This window comes from Calonectris borealis, chromosome W (genome assembly GCF_964195595.1).
Source record: "Calonectris borealis chromosome W, bCalBor7.hap1.2, whole genome shotgun sequence".
Classification (NCBI taxonomy): Eukaryota; Metazoa; Chordata; class Aves; order Procellariiformes; family Procellariidae; genus Calonectris; species Calonectris borealis.
In genome coordinates, this window is record NC_134351.1 from 14,678,469 (window position 1) to 14,694,910 (window position 16,442).

Consider the following 16,442-nt stretch of genomic DNA (forward strand, 5'->3'; position numbering starts at 1 on the left):
AGCTGCTAGAATAGCAGCTTTTTGTTTCCTGTCTTTTATTTTTTCTTTTTCCTGATTTTTCTTTTCCTCCTCTTCCCTATTGTTATACACCTTATAAGCAATTTCAATTAACTGTGATATAGTCATTCCTGTAATCCCATCCACTTTCTGCAATTTCTTTCGAATATCTGGAGCAGCTTGCCCTACAAACAAAGTAGTAAATATTGCTCTATTCTCATCACTCTCAGGATCTAAGTCTGTCCATTTCCTAGCTGCCTCACATAATCGTTCATAAAAGGTGGATGGGTCCTCTGTTTTCCCTGAATTATTTGAGTCAATTTCGCCAAATTCTTTGGGCGGGATATTCCATTCTTTACTCCATACAAAATTAATTGTTGATACTGTTTAATCATCAATTTCCCATCATTACTATTAGGATTCCAATTTCGGTCTTGAGTTGGCATAAAATGAGCAGGACCTTTTCTTGCATTTATTCCCTTATTTTCCATATTCGCTTTTTTCTAATACTACCCTCTTTTCTTCAGGAGTAAACAAATTATTCAAAAGAATTTGAATATCTTGCCAATCTGGATTATGATTTTCAATAATTGTTTGAAAAGATCTATACACCTTTTCAGGATTCTTTCTATATGATCCTGCTAACTCCTTCCAATTCATTAAATCAGAAGTTGTAAATGGTACTTTCACAAATACTGGCTCCCCCCTTGGGCCCACTGCCTGGCAAAGGGGTGCTAACAATACAGACCCTTGCTGGGTTCTAGTCCTGCCAGCTATCGGACTAAAAGTATTGCTTCCTCTTCCTTCGGTTTCAGAAGTTTCATTTTTATTTGGTGGTACTAACATTTGTGTATCCTCCTCTTCTTCTCCTAGTTTTAAACATCATTTTCCTATGCTACAAGCAGAACAACAATGCGCTTTTGGTTCCTTATTTTCCATCATCATCATCATTACATTAGAATCTGAGTCTAAAAGTTTACATTTCTTCTGAATTTCATGATCATTTCTCAAAGAAAAAAAAACAAATCTACATAAGGTACCTCATCCTATTTTCCTTGTCTTCTACAAAATAACATTAATTGTAAAATAGTATTATATTGCAAGGTTCTCAATTCTGGCCATTTTTCCTCATCTTCTAATTTATACATTGGCCACCATCTAGTACAATATTCAGTTAATTTCTCCTTTCTCAAAGGATCACCCCCAAATTTTCCCCAATGTTTAATGATGCATCCTAAGGGGGAATAAGGTGTTACTTTTGATGGTTGAGCTCCCATACCTTTACCTAAAAAGAACGTTCTTAACCACAACTTCATATACTCCAGTCGTCACTGTCAAACGCATATGAATATACCTCTTTACCTGTGGCCACAATTCCTTACCAAATGCATGCACAATTTTATACCCCAGAACAATATCTCATTTACCTTAGCGTTGCACTGTTGAGTCGCTCACCTGCTCTGGTTGGGGAGAATACTCACGGAGCCCACGATCAAAAGGTCGGTGCGCACTGGAGTCCAGAGAGCAGGGTCTCCCCACCGAGAGCCGGCGAGTTGATCCGGGCAAGGCTTCACAGCAGTCCCACCTGGGTCGCGAAAAACTGTTGTCCGAAAAGCGGATTCGTGCCCGGCGTGCAAGTAACCAATTCCACACGCTCAGGAGAGATATTGTTTTATTCCGGCCTGGGTGCTCGGTGGACTTGCCACAAATCAAGCACCCCTGGTCTAGTCACCTTTCTGTTTATATCCATGCTTCTCATACATATTTTAAATTTCTCTTTTACATATTCATTACATTTCCGAGAACTAATTATAATATTACATCATCTTAAACACATGCGCACTAAAGCCTTTAGGGTCTCCTTGAGGGTCTCGGGTGGTCTCTGGTGGTCGGCCGGGTAGTGAACTCTTCATGAACTTATTTCCTCTTTACCTTATAGGGTCGCAATTTGTCCCTGAGCCGTGCTTGGACCACGTTTGTTTATAGTTTCCAAGGTTATTCTTCACTAGAGTCTAACAATGCTTCCAGGATACACAATTTAGACTAGTTACAATTCTACACACCTGCAAACACAACACCTGCTAGTTACCTAACTTCTAAGCAACAAGTCTTCATTGTTTAGAATTACAGAAGCGAACAGTAGAATTACAGAAGCAAGCAGTATGGAATAGTAGATACTGTACCTACTACATCAACCTCATGGAGACCATCAGCAATTATACCTTTTCCTCTGAGAGTTTTTTTATGGAGGAAATAGAGAATGGCACCCTCGCTACCTTTCTTTATGATGTCATCTCCTTTGTTAAAATAACTTGCCAGTACCTTGAATATCCCTGGGTAGTTAAGATACATCTATTGGTACTCCTTGGGAATATTGTTGTGGTTTTATCCAAGGTTAGTAAGCAATTTAAGAATGTCATCCAGAGATCTGCCCCAAGGCTGGATAGTTATGAGTGGCAGGGCGAGTGGGATAGCATGGGCAAATGCCTAGGACGATGGGCACCCCCAGTGTTCTGGAACTTTACCCCTGAACAAGTGCAGAACCCTGAAAAATTAGTAGAATATTTGGAAAAAGTATGCTGTCACCCTGGCCATTCTAGGGAGACACAAATCACTGCAATGTGCTGGGGCCTGGCCCACGCCTACGGAGCCCTGTTTAACACCACTCAGAATCCCCAAGGGGAAGGAAACGTCTCTGCAGCTGATGACAAAGCAACAGGCCCTGTGGCTACCCCACTGCCCACGGCAGACACTGCGGCTACCCACCCCCTGCGACGAGCGAGGGAAGGCAAGCAGTCGACTCAATGTGAGTGATAGGGCAAGCTTTCACTTTATTGCAAAACCCTACACATATTTATACACTGAGTTCTACCTTATGCATACTTGTCTTACAATCATTGGCTTAGCTCTAAGGATTACATTATCATACTCCTCCTACTTGCGGTTACTGCTACGTGGTCCAGGTTCCATCCTGTTTTTCTTATACAGTGCTTCCTCAAAGTTGTTTATCTGCACAGTGCAAGGTCAGTACGACCTTCTTTTCTCCCTTGTCAGCATGACTCGGAATTTACCACCGCGGCCTAGTCTGGCTAACTAATGTCAAGATTGAATCACAAGGCTCCTCCATGGAGCCATGACCGCGTTCCCTCATCCATTCTCCAACAATTCCCCCTTTTTCTTTTTGGACCACCAATACATTGTGGTTCATTTCTACAACATTATTTAAAATACAGTGATATGCTATTTTTACTATAACTATAATTGTTAATAAAACGCCAAGCCAGCGCAATCCTTCTTTAATCAATGACAAGAGCCAAGGAGAGAATCCTCCAAATATGGACTTGAACCAATCGTCAAAAGGACTGTCGCTCTCGGTAACCCTTTTGGTGTGGTCGCGCAGCCACTGCAGTTGCTTCTGAATAGAGTAAACGTGATTTGTGAGATTAAAACAACACATACCATCTACATCTTCACAGCCATGTCCTTGAGCTAATAACAGAAAATCAATGGCTGCTCGATTTTGTAAAATGGCATGGCGCAAACTGTCCATGTCTTGAGCCATTTCTGTCAAGACTTTGGTGGTCACGTTAGCTTGTTTCACCGACCAACATGCTAACTTCTTGAGTTGAGCCAGCGCTTGCGCAGTGCCTATGTTAGGCACTAGGGAAGCAAATACATTGGCTGTGGTCGACCATAATTCTACATTGTCGTTACAATCTGCCTGCAATTGATGTATAGACCTTTTGTGTCGATTTGTCGCTACTGTAGTTATATGGAGCCAACTTTGTCGGCTAACTGTGAGCAGAGTTAATTTACCTACATAACAAGGCCCTCCAAAGGCGTTCTTTGGGATGCCAGGCCATGCTCGATCCCCACAGATCAAAAAATATCCGGGGGGAAGAGCTTTGGCCGTATCATTGTTCCACAAAGAGTTATTGGTTCCAGTCATACTCCATCCATAGGCACTGAGTGTTTTGGAAGCGTTATAATTCCCACAATGTTGGCCTACTTCAAATCCTCTCGTAAAAGGTGAAACAACAGTCCAACCGGTGGTATTAACAAAAGGGTTGTTATCATCAATGCGGCTGCCTATGCCGATCAATGACTGAAGGATCTGGGCTTGTGCGGCAAAGCGGCTAAATTTGCCAAACACAAAACATGTCTGAGTAGTAACGTTGTCAGTTGCATTTCCAATTTTTTCTGACCCCAAAAGGTCAATTTCTTGGGGGTCCCAAGGAAGAGTGTGATTTAGGGCTTTTATTAGTTGTACCGAGCAATTTGCTACGGTAACATTTATACAACTAACTGTTACCGACGTCCAATTATCAAAATCTCTGGCAATAATTTCAGGAAAGCCTATCAGACATGTTTTAAAGGGCTCAGTTGCCGTAGCTGAACTCAGGCAAAAGTCTGTCGTCCCAGTTTTATTTGCCCACGCCACCCGTAAGTTCGCACGGCTGGGCAACGGCATCGCTGGGACCAGTACGGGTAGAACTACGTTGATCATCATCAGCAACGGCAGCTTTGGTCCAGCGGCTTGGAATCCACTTCAGCCCTGTGGGAGTAAGTACGCACATATAACCTCTACCCATATACTTCACTTCTGCTGGACCTTTCCACAGTCCGGTTGCTGGATCTCTATACATAACAAAAACTAGCTTGTCATCCTTATTTTCTTTAGGATAGCAATGCACCCATGCTGGTGGCTCTTTCTGATCTACAAAAATACATAAATGATTTAACACAAAAAGAGTCTTAACAAGTCTTTCTTGTACATCTGAGATTTCCCTAAATTTTTGCAAATATTGTTTCAGCGTTTGATGCGCCCTTTCAATAATAGCTTGTCCCGTGGGTGAGTGTGGAATACCAGCAGTATGTCGCACTCCCCATATTTGGCAAAAACGTTTCATTTTGGTGCTTATGTATGCAGGGCCATTGTCAGTTTTTATCGTTTGTGGTACTCCCATGACTGCAAAACAACTAGTCAAATGTCGCATTACGTGGAGTGCTCGTTCTCCTGTTTGTGCCGTGGCCCATATAAATTTGCTATAGGTGTCAATCGTAACATGTACATATTTCAGTCTGCCAAAGTCAGCAACGTGAGTCACATCCATTTGCCACAATTCTCTGGCCTCGAGTCCCCTGGGATTCACACCGATTCCGAGACCAGGCCCATGGTGGCTACACGTAGGACAGGCCCGCACAATCCCCTTGGCTTCTTCCATAGTGATATTGAACTGTCGGTGCAAACCTCGCGCATTCTGGTGAAAAGCACTGTGTGCCTCCCGTGCCTTCACAAACTCATTCAGGGGAGCCGCCATGGACACGAGTTGGTCAGCACGTGCATTCCCTTCTCCAAGTCCCTCAGACCACTTGTGGCTTCTGATATGTATGATACAATAAGATAGCGTGCGTTGTTGTATGGCTGATTGCAGTTGTCGAAGTAGCTCAAACAGTCGCAGGTTCTGCACTTCCTTGATTCGAGCGTCTTCAATGCGATTTACAATACCTGCTACATACATTGAGTCAGTTACTATGTTCAGTTCCTTGTGCATCCATTGCAGGAATGACCAAACAACAGCAGCCAATTCTAGTGTTTGTAGGGAATCACCTGTTTCTGCTTGAAGGAGTTGATGTTTCCACTGACCATCTTCGTGCCACGTTGCTGTTGCTTTTCGTGATCTTTTTCCTGCGTCTGTGTATATTGTAACAGCATTTGATAGAGGCCGTTCACTGCGTTTCGGCCGCTCTATCCAATCATTATTACTAATCCATTTTAACAAAGGTGCTTTTAGTGACTCTACCTTAATGTCCAGAGCCTCACTCAGTAGACTCAACTGTAATGCCGGTGATCTTTGCAACCACCACTCTAGATCTTCTCTACGTATTGGTAAATACACAACATTTGGTTCTGTTCCGGTAATCTGTAAGATGCGTGATCTCCCTTTCCGGATAATCTCCGCTAAATTTTGTGTCTTCTCTTGAATTGTAGTCTTTGGTTGCATTCCGGTAAATATCCATTCTAATACTCTCACAGTCTCCCCCTTTTTCCTTTTGCACTGTGTGAGTGCACCAATAAAATGTGTGGGGCCGTGCAAAACGGTTAAGTCCACAGGTAAGTCAGGGTCAATATGATCCACTGCTCGGTCAACGATGTGGGTACTGAGTTCTTGAATCGTGGTTCTTTGTGGCTCTGTCAGTGTGACGACGCTGGTTGGATCGGTTCCTTTTAATAAGGGACGCAAAACCTCTAACTCATCATTTGTAATTCCTGCTACAGGACGCAGCCATTGTAAGTCACCCAGTAGTTTTTGTGCATCATTTAAGGTGTGAATCTCTGTTCGAATGGTTAATTTTTGTGGGCTCACTTGTGATTCAGTGATGTTCCAGCCAAGGTATTTCCACACTGGAGACCGCTGGATTTTTTCTACTGCTATCACGAGATTTTTTGTCTGAAGCTGCTGTTGTAAAAATGTTTCTTGTTGCATCGAAAAAGGCTGATCTTGTGCAAACAAGATATCGTCCATATAGTGATAGATAGTTGTTTGGGGCCATGCTTCTCGAACAGGCTTTAAGGCTGCATCAACAAACAATTGACATAAGGTGGGACTATTTTTCATGCCTTGAGGCAATACAGTCCATTCAAACCGCAAATCAGGCCCTTCTCTGTTGATGGCTGGTAAGGTAAAGGCAAATCTTCGAGTGTCATCGGGGTGCAACTGAATTGTAAAAAAGCAGTCTTTCAGATCAATTATTAAAAGATGCCATCCTATGGGCAACATGGCCGGATTTGGAAGGCCTGGTTGCAGGGCTCCCATAGCTTGCATCTGTTGATTCACTGCTCTTAGATCGTGAAGTAGTCGATACTTCCCGGATTTTTTCTTGATTACAAATATGGGTGTATTCCAAGGACTGGTAGAAGGTTTGAGATGACCTTGCATCAGTTGCTCTTGCACCAACAGATGTGCTTGTTGCAGACTTTCCTTTTTCAACGGCCACTGCCCGATCCATACAGGCTTGTTTGTTAGCCACTTCAACGGGATCGGGAAAGTCCACATGGCAGTGACCGTACCTAAAAAGGTGGTTCTGTAGTAAGAACAACTCCCAATTGATTCAGCACATCTCATCCAATAAGTGCGTTAACTCCTGTTGGTAGGGGCATAACTGTCACATAAATTGATGCAATTCTCCCATCAATGACAATGTGTATTCTTTGTTGACTGCGTTGAACAGATGCCGTTCCTCCCACTCCTTCTACTCCTCCTATTGCGTTCTGCAAAGGCCAGTGATTAGGCCACTGGTTATTGGCGATGATGGTAATGTGGGCACCCGTGTCTAAAAGTGCTGATAGTTGTTTTTTATCAGTTCCATGTAAAAGTGTGACGCGAGCGAGTGGGCGCTGGGTCATTGGTATAGTCAACATTGCCAGTCCCCCTGTAGATCCAAATCCATTTGATCTGCGAAATTGAGCGGTCTCTGCTGCCATCTGTCGGGTTAATTGTTGAATAGGTACAAGTTGGGCGATGCGGCTTCCCTTTGGGATATGAACTGGTGGGAAGTTTGTTTGTACAACTATATAGATTTCTCCTGTAAAGTCACAATCGATAACTCCTGGTAATATAAAAAGTCCTTGGAGACCACTGGATGATCGCCCCAACAACAACACTCCATGAGATTGTCCATTGATAACTATGGGCCCTTTAATTCCTGTAGCAATTTTTCGCGGCCGGTCGTCAATTAGCGTGACATCTACTGCTGTTGCCAGATCCAGTCCGAGGCTCCCCCTGGTTGCTGGTCGAAGTTGGGTAATGGCGTCTGATATCTCTGCACTGTCGTTTGGTTGGGGGCTGCCATTGGCCTGAAGGTGACCGGAGCTGCGATTGGTGTCGGCGCGCTGCGGCTCTTGGCGCCCCGTTTCCCGAACGCCAGCAGACCGTAGTATTATGATTGTTCATTTGACAGTTCTGGCACCACACTTGTGGGTCCCGACATTGTCGGCGCATATGTCCTGGGTGGCCACATCGGAAGCACTTATACTCTCTGCGGCCAGTCGTCTTGCTTTGGTGGGCATCCGGAGGCTTCAGTGGGGCAAGAGCTGCAAACGCCTGTCCCTGTGCCTTGACTAAGTTTTCCCCTAGTTCTTTGATTGTTTCAACTAACATGGCTTGAGCTCCTACAGGAACTCTACTCATTCGCTCTAGCATGACTTCTATGGTGGCGTCTAAGGGTAAGGTGACAAGGATGCCCTTCGTATAAGTATTACAATTCTCTAATACACACTGTCTCAGCAAAGGTCCTTTCATAAAATCCGCCATATCTGCGCGGTTAATAGCGTCTGTGACTCTATCTACAAAAGATGCAAAAGGCTCCTCTCTTCCTTGTTTAATTGACATATATGAGGGAGTAGCTGGTGTAGTTTTAACTTTCTGCAAGGCTTCTCGTGCTAATTTCATAGATTCTAACAACACGTCTGGGCCAGTTTGCATCTGCATTTCTACAGAGGCAAAAGGACCTATACCCATTAGCTGTTCTACAGTTACTCCAGCTAAACGATCATTTGGGGCTCGGGGCGAGTGCGCAGATATTTCACAAAGTCTTTGCCAGTGGGCTTGCCAAAGTAATTGTTGTGATTGCTTCAAAATAAGCCTCATTATGTTCTTAATATCTTCTGGACATAGCATCCCGCTACCCCAGATATAGTTTAGCATTTGCCTTGCAGGCTCGCTATGCACTCCCGACTCATTAACTGTGTTTCGCAATTGATTTAATATTTTCCAATCTAGGGCCTCATGCACCCCAGTCATAGCCCCCGCGTTATCTACCTGGTAGATTACCGGGAAGGCTTGAGGGCTAATTTGATCTAATAAATCAAAATCTTTTTGTTCAACAGCTTCTCGTGCTATTTTGTCCCAACCAACCCGCACTAAACGCGGCTGTTGATGAGCTTGGGACGGTTTGGGGGTGGCCTTTAGAAGACTTTCAGCTTGAGCAGTCTCCTGTCCGCTACTGTCTACCCTCTCATCTTCACTTGGACCCTCCCTCTCCTCCTCCCTCTCCCCTGGCGGTGCGGAGGGACAAGACCTTTTTGTCGGTGGATCAGGAGGGGGATGAGAGGGTCGGCGAACGACGGGAACAGGAATTCCCGAAGGTGGAGGTGAAAAATAGTCACCCCCTGCTGTGAGACATCCAGCGGCAGGATCGGACTGCTCAAGCCGATCAGAGACAGCTGTAGCTATTCGCTTTTCAGTTTTATATCTTTTTATGCAATTAATAACATCTCTCCAAGATTTCATTAATTTTTTTGCTGATTTATCATCATCGATTACTAGATCCCACAAACAATCTCCATAAGAACGCCACTCGTCTACTTCAAACATACTTTCAGGGTCTTTAAAAAACCCTTTCGCTTTCCCTAACGCAATTAACCCAGCCAGGTCTTTCAATTGGCTTACTCCCCGCTTTTCTAAAAAGCGTTTTAAGATTTCGAACGCTACCTCTATTTCCATTGCGCGCTATGTTGACCTTCTTAATTATCCGGTCGATTGCAGCCTTTTCCCACAGGTAGCCTTCTTTCGGACGGCGAACCCCTTCTAATCGTCCTGGGTTCAAGCACGGATCGGGCGCGCCGCGACAGCATCCGCCGATCTTCTGCTCCCTGGTCGCTGCTACCAGTGCTTCTCCGATCTCGCTGTCCGGTGAAAAACAAGGATGGGGGTCCCTGTTCGGGCGCCACTTGCGACGAGCGAGGGAAGGCAAGCAGTCGACTCAATGTGAGTGATAGGGCAAGCTTTCACTTTATTGCAAAACCCTACACATATTTATACACTGAGTTCTACCTTATGCATACTTGTCTTACAATCATTGGCTTAGCTCTAAGGATTACATTATCATACTCCTCCTACTTGCGGTTACTGCTACGTGGTCCGGGCTCCATCCTGTTTTTCTTATACAGTGCTTCCTCAAAGTTGTTTATCTGCACAGTGCAAGGTCAGTACGACCTTCTTTTCTCCCTTGTCAGCATGACTCGGAATTTACCACCGCGGCCTAGTCTGGCTAACTAATGTCAAGATTGAATCACAAGGCTCCTCCATGGAGCCATGACCACGTTCCCTCATCCATTCTCCAACAACCCCCCACGGCAGGCACAGCAGCTACGCCACGCCCCACGGCAAGCACAGCAGCTACCCCACCCCCCATGGCAGGCACGGCAGCTATTCTGCCCCCTGCGACAGAGAACCAACCCATGCCGGTATCAGTCGCCCCTATACAAAAAAGAAAATGCACAAGAAAATCAGCTCGTTTGGTAAGGGATGAAGATGAACCAGGGCCATCACAGGAGGACAGGAGGAGGAGGAGGCAGAACCCGTAAATGAGATGGTAACCACCCGATCCCTATCTCTGAATGAGCTGCGAGATATGCCAAAAGACTTCAGTCATCGTCCAGGCGAGCACATTGTCACCTGGCTGCTCCGATGCTGGGATAACGGGGTCAGTAGCCTGGAATTAGAGGGTAGGGAAGCCAAGCAGCTGGGATCCCTTTCTAGGGAAGGGGGCATTGACAAAGCCATTGGACAAGGGGCACAAGTCTCAGCCTCTGGAGGCGACTCCTGTCAGGTGTGAAGGAATGGTATCCCTTCAAGGAAGATGATATATGTCACCCAGGCAAGTGGACGACCATGGAGAGAGGTATCCAGTACCTGAGGGAATTAGCCGTGCTGGAAGTGATTTATGATGACCTGAACAACGAGCAGTTGTCCAAAGACCCAGATGAAGTCAAATGCACCCGACCCATGTGGCGGAAGTTTGTACGGAGCACACCAGCATCACATGCAAACTCATTGGCAGTAATGACCTGGAAAGATGGAGAGGAACAATCAGTGGATGAATTGGATGGCCAACTCCGGCAATATGAAGAAAGTCTCTCTTCCTCCCTACGGGCCTGTGTCTCTGCTCTGGAGAAACTGTCTCGGGAGGTCCAGCAACTCAAAGAGGATATGTCCTGCTCCCCACCTGCACGGGCCAGTGTCTCAGCCATTAGGAGCAAGCATCCCTCTGCTCAAGAGAGGAGACATCGTGGGTACACACCCCGGGGCACCCTGAGGTTTTACCTGCGTGACCACGGAGAGGACATGAGGCAGTGGGATGGAAAACCTACCTCAGCCCTACAGGCACGGGTACGTGAGTTGCAAGGAAAAACAACCACAAAAGGGGTTCTTCCAGGAAAACTGCTGCTCCAGTCTCCAGTGAGTTCCCCAGAGAGAGTAGAAGGGCTGATTCCACTTCCGACCTTAATAAAGGGACTTCTGATTCATACTTTCAAGAAGTGGGTAGCGAATAAGATGACCAGGACTAGAGGGGCCCTGCCTCCAGCCAGGTGGAGGAAAGGGACAACCGGGTTTACTGGACTGTGTGGATTCGATGGCCTGGCACATCAGAGCCACAGGAGTAGAAGGCTCTCGTAGACACCGGTGCACAGTGTACCCTGATGCCATCAAGCTATAAAGGGGCAGAACCCATCTGTATTTCTGGAGTGACAGGGGGATCCCAAGAGTTAACTGTATTGGAGGCCGAAGTGAGCCTAACCGGGAATGAGTGGCAGAAGCACCCCATTGTGACTGGCCCAGAGGCTCCGTGCATCCTTGGCATAGACTACCTCAGGAGAGGGTATTTCAAGGACCCAAAAGGGTACCGGTGGGCTTTTGGTATAGCTGCCCTGGAGACGGAGGAAATTAAACAGCTGTTCACCTTGCCCGGTCTCTCGGAGGATCCTTCTGTTGTGGGGTTGTTGAAGGTCCAAGAACAACAGGTACCAATCGCTACCACAACAGTGCACCGGCGGCAATACCGCACCAACCGAGACTCCCTAATCCCCATCCATGAGCTGATTCGTCGACTGGAGAGCCAAGGAGTGATCAGCAAGACTCGCTCACCCTTTAACAGTCCCATATGGCCAGTGAGAAAGTCCAATGGAGAGTGGAGACTAACAGTAGACTACCGTGGCCTGAACGAAGTCACGCCACCACTGAGTGCTACCATGCCGGACATGCTAGAACTTCAATATGAATTGGAGTCAAAGGCAGCCAAGTGGTACGCCACCACTGACATCGCTAATGCATTCTTCTCCATCCCTTTGGCAGCAGAGTGCAGTCCACAGTTTGCTTTCACTTGGAGGGGCGTCCAGTACACCTGGAACCGACTGCCCCAGGGGTGGAAACACAGCCCTACCATTTGCCATGGACTGATCCACACCACACTGGAACAGGGTGAGGCTCAAGAACACCTGCAATACATTGATGTCATCATTGTATGGGGCAACACAGCAGAGGAAGTTTTTGAGAAAGGGGAGAGAATAGTCCAAATCCTTCTGAAGGCCGGCTTTGCAATAAAATGAAGTAAGGTCAAGGGACCCGCACAGGAGATCCAGTTTTTAGGAATAAAATGGCAAGGTGGACGTCGTCAGATCCCAATGGATATGATCAACAAAATAACAGCCATGTCTCCACCAACTAGCAAAAAGGAAACACAAGCTTTCTTAGGCTTTGTGGGTTTTTGGAGAATGCATATTCCAAATTACAGTCAGATCGTAAGCCCTCTCTATCACGTGACCAGGAAGAAGAACGACTTCAAATGGGGCCCTGAGCAACGACAAGCCTTTGAACAAATTAAACGGGAAATAGTTCAGGCAGTAGCCCTTGGGCCAGTCCGGGCAGGACAAGATGTGAAGAATGTGCTCTACACCGCAGCCGAGGAGAATGGCCCTACCCGGAGCCTCTGGCAGAAAGCACCAGGGGAGACTCGAGGTCGACCCTTAGGGTTCTGGAGTCGGGGATACAGAGGATCCGAGGCCCGCTACACTCCAACTGAGAAGGAGATCTTGGCAGCATATGAAGGGGTTCAAGCTGCTTCGGAAGTGGTTGGTACTGAAGCACAGCTCCTCCTGGCACCCCGACTGCCGGTGCTGGGCTGGATGTTCAAAGGGAGCGTCCCCTCTACACATCATGCAACCGATGCTACGTGGAGTAAGTGGGTCGCACTGATCACACAAGGGGATCGAACAGGAAACCCCAGTCGCCCAGGAATCTTGGAAGTGATCACGAACTGGCCAGAAGGCAAAGATTTCGGAATATCCCCAGAGGAGGAGGTGACGCGTGCTGAGGAGGCCCCACCATATAACAAACTACCAGAAAGCGAGAAGCAATATGCCCTGTTCACGGATGGGTCCTGTCGCCTTCTGGGAAAGCATCGGAGATGGAAAGCTGCGGTATGGAGTCCTATACGCCAAGTTGCAGAAACTGCTGAAGGAGAAGGTGAATCGAGTCAGTTTGCAGAGGTGAAAGCCATCCAGCTGGCCTTGGACATTGCTGAACGAGAAAAATGGCCAGTGCTTTATCTCTATACTGACTCATGGATGGTGGCAAATGCCCTGTGGGGGTGGTTGCAGCAATGGAAGCAGAACAACTGGCAGCGCAGAGGTAAACCCATCTGGGCTGCCGCATTGTGGCAAGATATTGCTGCCCGGGTAGAGAACCTGACTGTAAAAGCACGTCACGTAGATGCTCACGTACCCAAGAGTCAGGCCACTGAAGAACATCAAAACAACCAGCAGGTGGATCAGGCTGCTAAGATGGAAGTAGCTCAGGTAGATCTGGACTGGCAACATAAGGGTGAATTATTTATAGCTTGGTGGGCCCATGACACCTCAGGCCATCAAGGAAGAGATGCAACATATAGATGGGCTCGTGATCGAGGGGTGGACTTGACCATGGACACTATTTCACAGGTTATCCATGAATGTGAAACATGCGCTGCAATCAAGCAAGCCAAGCAAGTAAAGCCTCTGTGGTATGGAGGACGATGGTTGAAATATAAATATGGGGAGGCCTGGCAGATTGATTATATCACACTCCCACAAACCCGCAAAGGCAAGCGCCATGTGCTCACCATGGTGGAAGTAACCACAGGATGGCTGGAAACATACCCTGTGCCCCATGCCACCGCCTGGAACACCATCCTGGGCCTTGAAAAGCAAGTCCTATGGCGACATGGCACCCCAGAAAGAATTGAGTCAGACAACGGGACTCATTTCCAAAACACCCTCATAGACACCTGGGCCAAAGAGCATGGCATTGAGTGGGTCTATCACATCCCCTATAATGCACCAGCCTCTGGGAAAATGGAATGATACAATGGACTGCTAAAGACTGCACTGAGAGCAATGGGTGGTGGGACATTCAAGCATTGGGACACACATTTAGGAAAGGCTACCTGGTTAGTCAACACGAGGGAATCTGTCACTCGAGCTGGCCCTGCCCAATCAAAACCCTTACGTACTGTAGAGGGGGATAAAGTCCCTGTCGTGCATATGAGAAATATGCTGGGGAAGACAGTCTGGGTTACTCCTGCCTCTGGCAAGGGAAAACCCATCCGTGGGATTGCTTTTGCTCAGGGACCTGGGTGCACTTGGTGGGTAATGCGAAAGGATGGGGAAGTCCGATGTGTACCTCAAGGGGATTTAATTTTGGGTGAAAATAGCCAACGAACTGAATTGTATGATGTTAGTTACTATATAATACTGTATGTCATCACTTCTTTGGTTACTATATGCCATATTAACAGTATTATAATAAGAATCACCCAGATTAATGTAGAATGAACTCCGATGAAACTGAGCAAGGTGCAACGATGATAGAACCGGACGAGCGCCCAGAACTGGCCTCCGCATTGAAGAGTCCAACACCACACACCATCTCTCCTGCCCTGAAAGACTGTTACAACAGATGGAGCCCAAAGTCATGGACTAAATGAACTCAACGGACTTTTTAGAGGGATGGTCCATAGACTAAGGGAATGATATCTCTGTGTGTGTATATATATAAAAGGCAGGAAAAGTGTTGATGACTAGTTGGAATGTATGGGAAAATGTGAGACCTGGGCATGATGTAGATGGTATAGAATAAGGGGTGGATATTGTCCTGGTTCCAGCTGGGACAGGGTTAACTTTCTTCCCAGTAGCTTGGGGGTGTGTGCTGTGTTTTGGGTTTGGTGTGAAAGGAGCGTTGATGGCCCATTGATGCTTTGGCTGTTGCTGGGTGGTGCTTGCACCGGGAGGGGGGAGCACAGCCGGGGTGGTGGACCCAGCTGGCCAATGGGGTATTCTATACCATGTGACATCCTGCTCAGTATAAAAACCAGGTGTGGGGGGGCTCGCCCCCGTTCGTGACATGCGGTCCGCGGTCGGCGAGCAGTTGCGTTGTGCATCGCCTGCTTTGTGTATTCTGTTATTGTTGTTGTTCTCATTGTTATTATTACTGTTCTACTTCGTTTTATTTCAATTATTAAACTGTTTTTATCTCAACCCGGGAGCTTTCCTACTCGTGCCCTCCCAATTCTCTCCCCCATTCCACCGGAGGCAGGGGGTGAGCGAGCGGCTGCGTGGGGTTTATTCGCTGGCTGGGGTTAAACCATGACAGCTAGTATGGGTAAGCCTTTGTCTCTTGATTTTTCAATTGCCATTAAGAGGCTAAATCTTGTACTACCATTTTTCGAGCATTTGGACAAGTATGTCAGCAGCTGCCTGATACACGTTCTTAGCTTAGTTATTGAATTCCATGGGATTTGAGATTATTTCTGAATGAGGTCCTCCCACACAACTGACAATGCATCATGAAGCTGCAGTCAGTGTAGTTCTGCCTTATTGAAGCCCACAAAACCTAAATCTGCATACCTACAGTTTTTAATATGTGCATTTTTATCATGTGCTTTAAGCGGCCTCTAAACCACTCATTCGCGACAGTGCAGCAGAGAATTCAGTACTCTTGGCATAATCTCCTATATGAACCGATCTGAAATTAGAAACTGTTTATATCATCAACATGACTTTGAATAACTTGCTTTGTTGGGGTTTTTTTCTTGCTTTTGGGCTTTTGGCATGTTTTTTTTTTTTTTTCATTGCTGAACATCTGCCTAACTGCAGACATCCTTTCAAAAAACTTGTACTGTCAGACAAACAGTCTCTAGAGATAAAAAAAGAAGAGCTTGTAGGAAAATTTCTGATTGAAGAAGTGCAGGACCAGGAAAGCTGTCTAATAAATCAATACCTGGGCTGAGGATGTTGGAAACGAACAGTCCCAAGGCTGAAGCCTTGGATTTTGTACCTCTGGGATAGACCTACCCAAGGATAAAGCTCAGGACCAGGGAGTACTTGCTGAGCTAGAGCTCAGTTCTCTGCTAAATTAAGAAAGCCTAAAACCTCATAGAAGTGGGGCTGGGAACCTGAAAGTCCTGTGACAAGTTCCCAGGGTATCTGCCTCAGAGACAGTCATATTCGTATAGCATTATTTTTATCATCAGTTTCATGTCAGTGCCTTACAAAACTCTATTGCATGTACAACCAAAATGCCAATGGTTTGTTTGAGAAGATCTGTTTCCTATAAAGTCAGACTCAC

General features: G+C 46.4%; 2 protein-coding genes across 2 annotated transcripts in view; one reads left to right on the plus strand and one right to left on the minus strand.

The window, feature by feature from the left end:
- LOC142074875 (uncharacterized) overlaps positions 1-16,442 on the plus strand; it is a 94,131-nt gene that overhangs the window by 56,138 nt on the left and 21,551 nt on the right. The gene's annotated exons all lie outside the window — the stretch shown is intronic.
- LOC142074874 (uncharacterized) lies at positions 4,047-10,126 on the minus strand. Its single transcript, XM_075135796.1, has 2 exons — positions 6,366-10,126; positions 4,047-4,552 (listed from the first exon to the last, which is right to left on the minus strand). Exon 1 carries the CDS (start codon positions 9,501-9,503, stop codon positions 7,731-7,733), a length of 1,773 nt encoding a protein of 590 aa, XP_074991897.1. The 5' UTR covers positions 9,504-10,126; the 3' UTR covers positions 4,047-4,552; positions 6,366-7,730.